Raw genomic sequence first — 14525 nt, 5'->3', positions numbered from 1 at the left:
TTTTTAGCATTTCCTTTTGCTGGTTCAAATTATAATAAAAATACTAAGTAGCAAAATCACAGTCATCGTCACCATCCTCATCATCCTCATCATCCTCATCATCTTAGTAAGCCTTTTTGGCTTACTTCATTAGTCACTGCTGGCCCATTCATGTATGTACATGTGCTTATGTGTATGTACATGTATATCACAGAAGTGAGTTCATCCCCTCACATTTTGTAAATATTTAAGTATATCTTTTCAGGTGACAACACTGAAGAAATGACACATGGCTACAGTGTAAAGTAGTGAGTATACAGCTTGTATAACAGTGCAAATGTGCTGTCCCCTCAAAATAACACAACACACAGCCATTAATGTCCAAACTGCTGGCAACAAAAGTGAGTACACTCCTAAGTGATAATGAAATGATATACCTAAATATTTACAAAATGTGAGGGGATGAATACACTTCTGTGATATACTATGTGTGTACACACACACATATACATGCATGCATGCATGCATGCATGCATACACATACATACATACATACATACATACATACATACATACATACATACATATATATGCTTATGCTTTGTTTTTATCCTCTGATAGCTAATTTTACAGGGCACTGAAAACTAGGCCTTTCCAAAATTGTAAATTGTAAATTTAATGAATTTATATGCCGCCCAATCCCGAAGGACTCCGGGCGGCTTACATAAAAACAACTCTAAAAAGAATACAAAAAATATAAAATAGAGAAGAAGCAGGTTAAAAAACATATCATGCACTCAGTCTTAGTGGGGCTGGACCTCAGTCAAGAGGCCAACAGCCCCAGGCCTGCCGGAATAGCCAGGTCTTAGTAGCCTTACGGAAGGCCGAGAGAGTGGGCAGGGTCCGGATCTCTGGGGGTAGATCGTTCCATAGGGCCGGGGCAGCTACTGAGAAGGCCCTCCCCCGAGGGGCCGCCAGACGACATTGTCTAGTCGACGGCACCCGGAGAAGGCCCATCCTGTGTGATTTTACAGGACGCTGGGAGGTATGTGGCAGAAAAGCCCTGCTCTCCAATTGTTTGACCCTTTCCTCAGCCCCTTGCAAATTTTTCACAGATGGTCATTGAGATTTTTTTTGGAGCGCTGTTTCTTAGTGTGTTCCAGAAAGTAGTAAATTCTCTGCAAATATGACCTCCCTGCTCAGACAAGTTTGCTTTATAAGTCTGAGTCATATTTCCAGACTCCACGGCCTGACAAAAAAACAAACTTTTACTTCCCACCCACTCGTCCTTTCGTTTTGCAATTGCGAGGCCTGCAAGTCATTACAGATGGACTAAGGACGAGTTCAGAATTGGGTTGATGACTGCGTATTAAGCCCAGATGGAGCACTGCTATAAATGGGGCTAATTTTAAGAATAGGACAATTGTGTGGAATAGGGGATGTGTAAAAACAGGTGTGTGTGTGTGTGTGTGTTTGTGTGTTTGTGTGTGTGGAAGGTTGTTGCTGGATCATGCCAAAAGTTTCTTTAGGTCATCATTCTCTGGTTGACTCAGCCTTTGGGGACCAAGTACATTATGCTATTATTAGGTCATCATTACTGGCAAGACAGCGATGCAGTAGCTCAGGGGTTAAAACTCTGAGTTTGTCGATCAGAAAGGTCAGCAGTTTGGCAGTTTGAATCCCTAGTGCTGCATAATGGAGTGCGCTCCCATCATTTGTCCCAGCTTCTTCCAACCTAACAGTTCAACAGGGCCATCTGTGTCTTGAGGAGACCCCATTCCAGAGGGACACTACTATAGAAAAGGAACACCTCTGGGTGCCTGAGACAGGACATTGTTTAATCAAAATCTGAAGAATGCCAACTTTGCAGGATCAAACTGGCCAGGCTAATATTATGGGAAACAATGGTTCCTCAAGCAACCAGATTCTTTGCCCTGGATGATGTCATATCATGACTTTGTCAACTGTTTCATATCTCAATGCTTCAAGCTTCAAACATTTCTTGCTTGAAAGCGTTATCTTGTTCCTGAAAGAGAATTTTCTAGCTTCAAGTGGTTTCAAGCTTGAAACAGAGGATCTTAAAAGTTGAAGCAGACATGTTTTATCTCAGAATGTCTGAAAAAGATCCTTTTGGACACAAGGAAACCAATAAATCTGAAACAGGCAATGTTGACTTTGAAATGGTTCAGATTCAAACTTTTTGCCAATCTCCTATTTCACAGTAACAATGAATGTCATCCCCGTTGCTAGCTAAAAAGCAGATCCAGAAGTCATATATATATATTTATTACAATATGATACTTTGTCAAAGCTGATTTTAGAAGATGTCTTTATGAGCATATAAATAAACGTTTATAAACATTTCTATGGATATTATTTGCCGAGTCTAAAAAAAAGGTTCCTCAAATAACCTTTTGCCATTTTTTGCTTATTGGAAAATATTAGACAATATTTGCTCTCCAACCCATTGCGGATTTTTATATATTGAAAATAGAATATGTAGCTTTTGTTTTTTTAAAAAATATTATCTAATATAACACCTTCCTAAGCTCTGGTAAAAAAATGAAAGAGAGCGAGCCAGAGAACAAGAACTAAATACAATATATTCTGCACTCCAACAGATTTGCCTATTTTCTTGTCACAATTTATGATGTCTAATCATTCTTGCAATTCTAATTTTACTGTCATCTCTTCTTGCCTTCTGGCAGCTCAGCGCATGTGTGCTCTGGGAACAAGGGGAGCCTGGTTTTCTGCCTTGCTGATGTCTGACTCTGGAGCCTCCAGAGGCAGCATGAAACTCCCAGAAGGCCCTGGCCCCTTCTCTGCCTCTGACAAAGAGCCCTCAACAGAACCTTCTCCAGACTCCAGGACTGGCCCATGTTCCTCCCCAACCTCCTTGCTGTTCAACTCTGCTGCCAACTCCACAGGCTGCTGGTGGACCATAACACTTTCAGCTACAATTTGTTACACACATTTACTTGATGAGTAAGTCCTGTTCATACCTACTGAGATTGATTTCTGGCCAAGATTGCAAAATTAGTAATTCCTAGTAATGCCTATACCTCCTTACTGTAGATGAGTCAGCTCTATCTGTTTCTAAAGACTCAATTCTTGATGATGTCCAAGAGTCAACTCTCCTCATGCTGTTTTTTTCGCTTGATTTTTTTTGGGGGGGGGAGTAAGAATTGTTGTGGCCCACCAGTGGCCAGCAGAGCTGGTGGCAGACTCAGACAGTGAGGAGGTTGGGGAGGAACATGGGCCAGTCCTGGAGTCTGGGAAAGGCTCTGACGAGTGCTCTGTGTCAGACACAGAGATGGGCCAGGGCTGTCCCACAGTTATCAGCTGCCTTTGGAGTCAGAGATCAGTGGGTCAGAATAACAGCTGGAGCCTGTTCCCAATGTGTGCATGTGCAGAGTTGCCAGACGAAGGGAACAGCTAAGGAATAAGGGCTGATTCGGGAGTAAAGACACAGGTGGACAGTTAATGGCCCCTCCCATAGGGAATAAAGAGGAGTGAAAGGAGAGGGGAGTTTGCAGGAGACAATTAGTTCAATTCATTTGGGTGACGATCAATTCCTGACTTCTTCCCAAGTATTGTCTGCTACAGAGTGGCGTTTGGAAGATATCGGCCTGGCAGCCAGGCCTGATAAAGGTCTGAAGTTGTGAAATCTCATGAAAGACTGTTTGCTGGGAATTTGCTGGAGAGGAATTCCCTTTAACCTAAATCAAAGTGGTTTCATCAGGACGAGGAGTCGGCTTCATGATCTTGGGAAGTCTAGGTCAGAACAAGAATTCATACTAATCTCAAGACCAAATTTCTGCAAGGCTGAAAATATTCGAAAGGAAACGAGGTCGCCTCTTACCTGCTGGAACAATGACTCTTCTCTCATTGGTGGTCATATTGGGAGGGGGAGGTCCGTTCTTCTCATCTATGTAGGTGCCATAATTCAAAGGGTTGGATTCTGGACCAGCACCAACCAGTTTGCTGCATTTGCTAACACTGCAATCCACTGGAGATTCCCTGAAAATATAAAGCAGAGTTGTCAAAGTCAATATTAACCCAGCTTTGCTTTTTGGTTTCTGGATCCTTTTGCCAACACTACAAGTTAAAGCCAAAGGAATGTATTCATTTATGATGGAAATAATAGGTAGTCCTTGACTTCCATCCATTCATGTAGTGACCATTGGAAGTCGCAGCAGCACTAAAAAAAAGTGACTCTTGACCATTTTTTGACCACTGTAGTATCCTCATGGTCACATGATCAAAAACCAGTTGCTTGACAATTGATTCTAATTTATGATGGTTGCCGTGTTGCCTTTTGGGATTTTCCATCAAGCAAAGTCAACGAGGAAGCCAAATTCTCTGAACAACTGTGCTACTAACTGAACAACTGCAACGATACACTTAACCCCTGTTGCAAGAAAAGTTGTTAAATCATAGTTTTGTGTATCTGTACCAGGTTTAGAAAATGTGGTGGTATCAACAGTGGGTGTGGTATTTATAATAGTATCTTTAAAGCCCTTGGTGGATGATAACTCAAGTCCATAAATATCTTTCCCTACATCACTCAACACACATGCTAAAGTTAGTAAGGGAAGTCCTGCTTATGGTTTCACCTCTGGACCTGAAGATTAAGCTGCTCCACAACTTGAGTTGTCTCCATGGACCCACAAGGGCTCAACGGTGAGTTCTCCTAAGACCTAGAACAGTGTTTCTCAACTTTGGCGACTTGAAGATGTCCGGACTTCAACTCCCAGAATTCCCCAGCCAGCATTAGCTGGCTGGGGAATTCTGGGAGTTGAAGTCCAGACATCTTCAAGTTGCCAACGTTGAGAAACACTGACCTAGAATCTCATCATCTGGAGTCTACCTCTTCCTGAGATCTAACAACGAGCTGATCTAGACAGACCTGTGTGTCGGCCTCTGCTTCGCTTACTTACTATCGGCTGCCATAAGAAACAGGGAGGGTGGGGGCATGGTGTTTGGGATGGGAAAAAATGGTACAGGAGTGAATGGAAAAGGGCATTTTCTTCTCACCATCTTGCGCATGCTGGTGGCCGGTGTTTGGACTTTTGGCAGCTGCTGCACACTGCTAGCTCATATTTAAATGGTTGTCCACTAGGACTCCAAGATCCCTCTCACAGTTACTCCCGTTGAGCAAGGTACCTGTGCATTTTGTTTTTCTTGCCTAAATGTAGAACCTTATTCTTTTCACCATTGAATTTCATTTTATTAGATAGTGCCCAATGTTCATTTGTCAAGATCCTTCTGTATCTTGAGCCTGTCTTCTGGAGTGTTGGCTGTTCCTGCCAGCTTGGTGTCATCTGCAAATTTGATGAGTTCCCCATTTATTCCCTCATCCAAATCATTGATGCAGTAGGGATAAACATCCCAACTAGGCACAGAAGAATCCTACGCTCACAAATAAAGTCCTTTATATACCAGCCAGCTCAAGTAATGAGTTCCATACCCATTAGTTGTGGTAGACATATCTAGGTCCTATTGCTATGTTTCATCTATGACATTTTCTTTGCATTCACGAACCTGACCCAACCAACAGCCACAAGAAAAACAAGCTTTGAAAGAATCCATTCCACTCAGTAAACAGAGAAGAAAAACATGACTGCATGGTTAAATTCCCATCAGCTGAACAAGCCTGGAAAGATTTTCCAACAGAGAACTTTAAATTTCTTTGCTAAGGCACAGAGGCAGAATTATTCTAGCATAGTTATCATGACTGGGAGATAAACTTTCTGCCGAGATATTCAGAGGCAGACAGTAATTTTTTCCTCATGTCTTTTTGGGGCGAAGGACTGCTTTGGAAATGGAAATAAGACGTATAACTTGCACATGTTAGAACTTAAGGTTGTATGATTTCGCCTACTGTTTTTCCAGGCCTGGAACCAAAGGCGGCCTTTAGAGAGGCAAATTGCTGATCAGTTTAATGTCCTTGCGGCAGGCAGAAAAAGTTGTAAGCAACAGCAGGAGTGAAGAGAGAGAAAGAGAGAGAGAAAGAAAAGGAAAACAGACAAATATTGAGAAAGAGAAGAAAGGAAGGAAGGAAGGAAGGAAGGAAGGAAGGAAGGAAAGAAAGAAAGAAAGAAAGAAAGAAAGAAAGAAAGAAAGAAAGAAAGAAAGAGGTGAACTAATTTCTCATGGGTGCCAGGTGTTAAAAACTATAATGATTTTGGAGTACAAAATGCCTGGCACTCTGCAGTTCCATCTATGGGATTATAATCTTCTTCAAAGCACAATTCAAAGCACATGGAGAGACAAGACAGAATGACATTATCTGCTACCAGGTGGTAGATCTATCTATTTAACCCTGCTTGGGTCTACATCAAGCTTTGCCAACTTGGTGCTATCCAGAGATATTAAGACTTTAATGTGGACTTAAACCCACCATCCTAGGCCCAATGTTTGGGAAGCCAGGCTCTGCCTGTCAAAAGCCAGGACAAAGGGTGAGTGATGGAGGAGTAACATCTCCTTAAAAAACCTTGATCCAGCTGGCCTGGCTGGGAGCACCTCGTAAGGATCCCTTTCCAGGGTTACAGGAGAAGACAGTCAATAGTTTTGAAGGCAGAAGAGGGCTCTACGCTCCAATGGCAGATAAAGTGGCAGAACCATCTTCCAGGAGAAAGGAAACTCTGATTGCAAACCTCCACTGTGGCTACATCCACTACTGGAAAAGGCTTCAGGAGTCAACCTCGAGGCAAAATCCGGAGCCAGAGTCTCAGAAGCAGTTTATGACTGTGTACAACTGGTAACTCCTGCGATGCAGTTGGAACCAATCGTATTGGCTCTGCCGTTCCATTGGACTATTTCAGCAACATGGAGAGGGAGGATCTGTTGCTTGGGTAACAGTCTCTCCTCCAAATTAATCTACCCAGGCCTCGTGCTGGAGAGGACATTCCAGCGTTACCTCTTTCCAGAGCACAATACCATAGTCTTTTGAGACTGAAGGATGCCAACGAATGTGGGCTTGATGGCACAGATTTAGAATAGTTTTGTGCATTTCTGCACTGAGAAAGAGGAACAGATGACCTATGATGTCTCTTCTAACATGTATCTTACATGAATCCCAAAATTCCAAGCCAGCTTAACCTTAGAAATATTGTCTGGGAATTCTGGAAGCTACAATCAACAATGTTCTGGAGACTACCAGGATATAAATGATACAGAAAAGGAATTGATTGTAAACCTGATGATGGCAGCTAGATTAGTGCTAGCTAAATATTGGGGACAAAATTGGGATATTCAAAGAAATGAGTGGCTTAATGAAATTTGGAGTATGGCAACAAATGATAAATTAACAACAGCAATTAAATTTTAAAAAAGGAATGATTAAAGCAAATAATTATAATGAAATATGGGGGATTTTATAAAATCAGTGTTGGTGGAAAGCAAAGGGAATAAACCTATTCAAGAATATATGTTGTTTTGAATGGTATAAGGGCACAATTGGAATATATTGTATATCTTTTATTTGTTATAGATGAAGAAATATAACAGTAAAAAAAAGGTCTCGGTGGGGGTGTACACTATAATATTTGCTTTTATTCCTTTTTTTCTTTGTTTGTATTTACTATGTTTGTAATTTGTATTTTTAAAAAATAAATATTAAAAAAAAGGACAGGTATGTTTTTCCAGGTAACATTTAGAAGCCATGTTTAACCATGAGCCATGGTGGCACAGTGGTTAGAGTGCAGTATTGCAGGTTAATTCTGCTGCCTGCTGGTTGCCTGAAATTTGACAGTTCGAATCTCACCAGGCTCAAGGTTGACTCAGCCTTCCATCCTTCTGAGGTGGGTAAAATGAGGACCCAGATGGTTGGGGGCAAGAGGCTGACTCTGTAAACTGCTTAGAGCAGGATATAAAGGACTGTGAAGCGGCATATAAGTCTAAGTGCTATTGCTTCTATTGCTATTGCTATTAAGATGTAGAACAGGGCTCTCCAAAATTGGCAACTTTCAGATGAGTTCGTGGTTGGATGGGGAATTCTGGGAGTTGAAATCCACAAGTCTTAAAGTTGCCAAGTTTAGAGACTCCTGATGTAGGCAATCAAGAAGTGAGCAGATATTATTATCCCAGTAAATCCCCATCGCCCTCCCCCCCAAAGAAAGTAAGATAAAGAAAAGGAATTCAACAGATGATAACTAGTTAAGGCCACTTGATATATTACATGTTTTAAAAATTGCCTCTGATATCAGTATGTTCTATATGCACTGAGGCACAATCACTCTTTATATTTCATAGGCCATTCTTAAAATGTCTGCACCAATAAACCCAAGATATAAAAGACTCTGGTTTTCCAAATAAAAAGTGTTCCTCCACCAGCATTAAAAATCAGTGTATCTCAAGAAAGTGTAAAGAATATTTGGGAGCTCATTAACCCATTAAAAACTGGCTAAACAAAAATAATACCATGCAAGCATTACAAAGTTTGACGATGAGAACCATGTTAATTCTAACTCTCAGCATTTCTGCATTTTGTATTTTGAAATGGAATTAATTGGCACTCAAGGAGAAGGGAGGCAGATATTGTTATCCTTATTGTTCTTGTTCTTATTGTCTAAGCCATCTATTTTGCACCTCCTCTCTAGTTAATTTTGCACATGGGCTTTTCCCCAGAATCTTGAATGAAGCAGGGTTTTTTTTTTGGGGGGGGGGGGGGAAAGGCAGCACTTGAGGTTAATGGAAAACATAGAAAAAGAGAGTGTTTTCTGGAGCCGTCTCCAGCTGGTTTGCAAATGTAGGGGGGCAGGGAGGCAACATCACCCCCAAATGTGCACATATGCATCCTATTTATTTCTAAGTCAGGTTCACTGCTCTTTGGAAAAAAAGGAGCAAACGAAGAGCCTGAATAATACAGACTTATGCTTCAGAAGTCAAGTGTCCAGTCTTTCCTGCAGCCCAAGCTAAAATGATCAAGGAAATCTGCACAGCACAAATTAGCCAATAGGTGATGGACAGATCCAGTGGTGGGTTTCAAATTTTTTTCAAACCTACTCTGTGGGTGTTGCCTCCTTTGTGGGAGTGACTTGCTGGCCATGTGACCTGGTAGGTGTGGCTTGCCGGCCATGTGTTTTCTTTCTCTCTCTCTCTCTCCTTCCTTTTGTCTCTCTGTCCCTTTTTCCTTTTTCCTTTCATCTCTCTCTCATTTTTTCTTTCTTTTTTTCTTTTTTTCTTTATTTATTTCTTCCTTTCTTTCTCTTTCTCTCTCTATGTGAGTCTGTGTGTGTGTGTGTGTGTGTGTGTGTGTGTGTGTGTGTGTCAGTGGTGGGTTTCAAAATTTTTTGGAACCTCTTCTGTAGGTGTGGCCTGCTTTCCGGGTCCACTGGTGGAACCTCTTCTAACCGGTTCGGTAGATTTGACGAACCGGTTGTATCGAACTGGTGCGAACTGGTAGGAATCCACTTCTGGACAGATCCCAACCTCTGGCTATGTTTACAGGAACCCTATCGCTGAGATGTTGTACACCAGGGGGTGCCAAACTCAAGGCCCGGGGGCCAGATCTGGCCCGTGGGGTGCTTAGATCTGGCCCGTGGGGCTGTCGTGGAAACAGCAAAGGACCGGCCCATGGTGCTTCTGCCAGCAAAAATGGAGTTCGGGAGGGTTACATGTGGCTCTCCCGAGCTTCATTTTTATTCGCAGAAGGTTGCAGGAACCTGTTTTTGCTGATAGAGCACTCAGGCCACCACAGGTGCCCCTGGCATGAGTTATGTTTAGTTGGCAACGTCTACGCTGGCCACACCCACTCCAGCCACCTGAGGTCCAACACAACCAGGGGTGTGCATTTGCATCTGCGTTCATGCGCATTTGCACATAAGGTCTGCACACTGTGCAAAATGTTAAAGGGGAAGAAATTTAATTTTTCCAATGAAAATTTTTCTGCACATGCGCAGAACTGAAAAGCAATATGACGGCACTGTAGGAGAACCGGTTCAGGGGTGTGGCAGGCCTGGATTGCTGCCAGTTCCAGCGATCCAGGCTGCCAAACAACTACCAGTTCGGCCGAACCGGTAAGAACCCACCACTGATGCGGCCCTCAATGAAATCAAATTTGACACACCTGTCGTAGACCATTCACATGGCAAGATTTGCGTGGGAGAAGAAGAAGGAGGAGGAGGAGGAGAAGAAGAGGAAGAAGAAGAAGAAGAAGAAGAAGAAGAAGAAGAAGAAGAAGAAGAAGAAGAACACTCTTTTGAGAGGTCCTTCCTGCTCTCAGAGAGCACCAAGAACCCCTCCTTTCAACCCTGAGCAGGGGTGGGTCACCACAGTTTCGTTGGGTATGCTTTTGTCGGTCGCCCTTTTGTCAGTGAACCTCTGCTTAGTGCTTAACTGAAGCCTCTAAAAAGTGCTTTCTACAGGAGGAGGTGGGAGAACCATGTGTCTCATTTAGTCTGACTTTATGATCACTCGAGCAGAGTTAAGCAAAGGTTAAAAGCCAAAAAATTCCTTATGTAGATGAGGCACGTGGTTCTCTTGCCTCCTCCTGTAGAGGGTGTTTTTTTAGAGGCTTTTTTAAACAGTTAAGCAGAGTCATCCATTGGAGACTCTGGCAGCATCTAACCCAGCCTGACCTCAGCAGCTCTTCAAGAAAGCTTTCTTGAAAGAGGGCAAAAGCCGTCCTGCCGCTATGTCCGACATAGAGGCGTCCCGCCTCCATGTTGGACATAGCAGCAGGGCACCCAAAAGCTGCTTTCTTTCTTTTTGCCTCACCAGCCATAAACCTCACCGCACATCACTGCTTTCTACACTATTTGAAAAAAATGAGGGAGGTCTGTGCAATCCTTCATCTTGCCTCATAGCTACTCTGCACATTACTCAGTCATCATAAAAAGAGTTTTATGCCTATAGCCTCTCCTGAATTTATGTTATCTTAAATTAACTTGCGGTCATTAATTTCTACATGAGGACCATCACTGCAAACCCTTTGATCTCAGTCTCAGTCCTTCCATCTTCGTGACCTGTTCAATCTCCAAAGTTCAACCTTTAAACTAATCAATGAAGTATTTGTCCCAGCTGTCTTGAGGACATCTTTGTGAAACAATAATGGCAGTAATAATCCAATCCAGACCTACATTCACAAATATTTATCTTCTTCTCCCTAGGAGGGTAATAATTTTAAACTGGTTTGGCTTGCCCGGAATTACACATTGTCCCAATAATGTATCAACTATTTCCTTCTGAGCTACCTGTGGGCACGGCTTCTTAATTTGCTCATATCAGGTAGAGATAAAGCCCTTCATGGTAGTGGATCTGCGTACTTGAGAGACCGCCTCCTGCCAATTACCTCCCTGCGACCAATTAGATCGCATAGATTAGGCCTCCTCCGAGTTCCATCTGCCAGTCAGTGTCGACTGGCAACCACACGGAGGAGAGCCTTTTCAGTAGTAGCTGCGACCCTTTGGAACGATCTCCCCATGGAGATTCGTACCCTCACCACCGTCCAGACCTTCCGCACAGCCCTTAAGACCTGGCCAGCCCGTCAGGCCTGGGGATAAAGATAATCTGTCCCCACCCGAATGATGAATGAATGTTGTGTACTATTTTACGCTTATGTATTGTTTTGCGTTTATTGTCTTGTACCCTCCCTTCCCTATTTTATGTAAGCCGCCCTGAGTCCCCTCAGGGAAAAGGGCGGCCTATAAATATTAATAAAATCCTAAAATCCTAAAAATACAGCTTCATTGGGAATGGAATGTAAATTATAGAAATGAAATGAAATAATGAACTAAAATATTGAACTGAACTGAACTGAAAAGAACAGAATAGAATAGTACAGAACAGAACAGAACAGAACAGATATTGGAATGTAGAATAGAATAGAACAGAACAAAATAGAACAGAATAGAATAGATTAGAATAGAATAGAATAGAACAGATGTTGGAATATAGAATAGAATAGAACAGAACAGATATTGGAATGTAAAATAGAATAGAAGAGAAGAGAAGAGAAGTTTGAAGGGATCTTGGAGGTCTTTTAATCCAGCCCCTTGCTCCTATGACATCCTGAATAGGGATGTCACAGAAGGTTAAAGTGGAAGGAGTTAATGTGTGCATGGTTGCAATGGGAGGAGAAGTCAGGATTCTAGTACATTTCTTGGATCATGGTCTAAAAATGTCATTAAAGAGCAAATGCATGTTTTGATTCGAATCTGGCTTAAGAAAATCTATGCAATACATACCGATATGACGTATTGTTGATTAGCCAGTAAATTACAAGAGGAAATTGCTTTCCTATCATGTCTCTTGGTAGTAGTTTTATAAATGGATTTGTTTGTGCATTTTTCTGCGTGTATAAGAGAAAAACAGAGTGTCTCTATGTGAAAAGTTAATGAATGGAAGAGAGCCCAGCCACATAATATGTAACGTGACCCATTCTCATCATCTTTCTGAGATCCAAGCTTCCCTGTGTCATCAAGCTGTATATATCAACTAGTACATCTAGTTACATCTGAGATACAAATTATTCTTACTCCCTCTAGATGGCAGCAAAGTTACAACTATCTGTATGTCTTTGCTGCCCTCTGGTGGCTGACTGGACATTTGTAGCCCTGATAAAAAGGTAAAGGTAAAGGTTCCCCTCGCACCTATGTGCTAGTTGTTCCTGACTCTAGGGGGCGGTTCTCATCTCCATTTCAAAGCCGAAGAGCCAGCACTGTCCGATGATGTCTTCGTGGTCATGTGGCTGACATGACTAAACACCGAAGGGACACAGACCGCTGTTACCTTCCCACCAAAGGTGGTTCCTATTTTTTCTCCTTGCATTTTACGTGATTTCGAATTGCTAGGTTGGCAGAAGCTGGGACAAGTAATGGGAGCTCACTCTGTTACACGGCGCTTGGGATTCAAACCGCCAAGCTGCCGAACTTCCGATTGACAAGCTCAGCGTCCTAGCCACTGAGCTACCACGTCCCTCTGTAGCCCTCAGAAGATAGCTGGATTCATCGTGCTGCAGATAGGTACTTGTCCTTCCTTACCTGGATCCATTCACATGATCGTATTCCCTCTTAACATTGACACGGACTGGCTGATTGATCCACTCTTGCTGGGGAGGTAAAGGGTTGATCTTGTGTGGTTGACCATAATCCGGGTTCCCTGAGGCCGTCATGTCTGCCTTGGAAAGGTGAGCACCAGCTCCGTAGGTAGAATCAAAGAGGGATTGATCTTCACTCACCACTGAGAGAGCCTCCTAGATATCAAACAGGAGAAAGAGAAATTAAAGCAGGTGTTATACCTGGGCTAGAGGTTTAGCTGATATCATCTTCTTGCAGCTGGCAAAGAGATAGTCAAAAAGGGATTGATCTGGAACTGGCATTCACCCCAGAGTTGCAAATTGAACCAGAAACTTTTGTGTTTCCACCCCAATTACTGAGCCAAACTTAGGGGTTCTTTGCTTTAATCTGAGCAGGCTGCAAGAACCTAGAGCAGAAGAGCTGCACACTGTATCTGTGGAGAAGAGCACCTCCCTTTGCTTTGGTAACCTGCCAGATTCAGAAGAGCTAAGCCATCCTTCTCCAGATGGTGGCTTTATGAATATATGGTCAACGTAACTCGCTGAGTTTGGAGCCGACAAGATTTTCATGATGGATGGGGGGAAATAACCGAGTTGGACTGAGCTAAACATTCTGCTACATGGAAAAAGCAACCATGTGGATGCAGCTTTCCCCATCCGTCATTTGGAGTGCTATTTCATTCAGCACCACCCATCTGCTGGAGCCTATGGCCAGGACAACTTGGAAATATACATATATGATGCGAAAGTCAGCCCCAGTGTGCTGTGTTACACAGGACGGCCAGTATTTCAATCCTGGCATCTGCATGTTAAATAATGACAGCTGTGGAGAAATACCGAGAATGTCTGAAACCCTGGAAAGCTAGCCATGAAGGAGAAAGGGTTGACCATGTCATATGTAGAAGAAATAATCATTTTAATCACCTTTGATAATACCTCTACAGATATAGAGATACTATAATACAGTTCCTAGGATGGTCTGGTCTAGTCTGGTCTGGTCTGGTAAGAAGGGTATGGTAGAGTATAGTAGGGTAGGGTATGGTAGGGTAAGGTAGTGTAGGATATGGTTTGGTAGTGTAGGGTATGGTTTTGGTAGGGTAGGATAGGATAAGGTAGGGCAGGGTAAAGTATGGTTTGGTAGGGTAGAGTAGAGTAGAGTAGAGTAGAGTAGAGTAGGATAGATAGAATGAGGTAGGGTAAGGTAGGGTATAATACGGTAGGGTATGGTTTGGTAGGGTAGGGTATGATATGGTATGGTAGGATATGGTAGGGTATGTTTTGGTAGGGTAGGGTATGATATGGTATAGTAGGGTATGGTTTGGTAGGGTAGGGTAGGGTAGGATAGATAAAATGAGGTAGGGTAGGGTAAGGTAGGGTATAATACGGTAGGGTATGGTTTGGTAGGGTAGAGTAGGATAGATAGAATGAGGTAGGGTAGGGTAAGGTAGGGTATAATATGGTAGGGTATCGTTTGGTAGGGTAGGGTATGATATGGTATGGTAGGATATGGTAGGGTATGTTTTGG

General features: G+C 42.7%; 1 protein-coding gene across 1 annotated transcript in view; it reads right to left on the bottom strand.

The window, feature by feature from the left end:
• Positions 1-14525, bottom strand: part of FLI1 (Fli-1 proto-oncogene, ETS transcription factor) — a 96955-nt gene that overhangs the window by 34395 nt on the left and 48035 nt on the right. The window contains exons 2-3 of the mRNA XM_087706350.1: positions 12966-13177; positions 3842-3999 (exon numbers count right to left, since the gene is read on the bottom strand). Of these exons, the coding sequence (XP_087562476.1) occupies positions 3842-3999; positions 12966-13177 (370 nt within the window). The remainder of the gene's footprint in view (positions 1-3841; positions 4000-12965; positions 13178-14525) is intronic.

Source organism: Thamnophis sirtalis, unplaced genomic scaffold (assembly GCF_051295495.1).
Source record: "Thamnophis sirtalis isolate CommonGarterSnake01/CBP01778 unplaced genomic scaffold, rThaSir2_p1.2 scaffold_2, whole genome shotgun sequence".
NCBI classification, from domain to species: Eukaryota; Metazoa; Chordata; class Lepidosauria; order Squamata; family Natricidae; genus Thamnophis; species Thamnophis sirtalis.
Note: the sequence above shows the minus strand (reverse complement) of the source record. Positions and strands in the feature narration are given on the sequence as shown.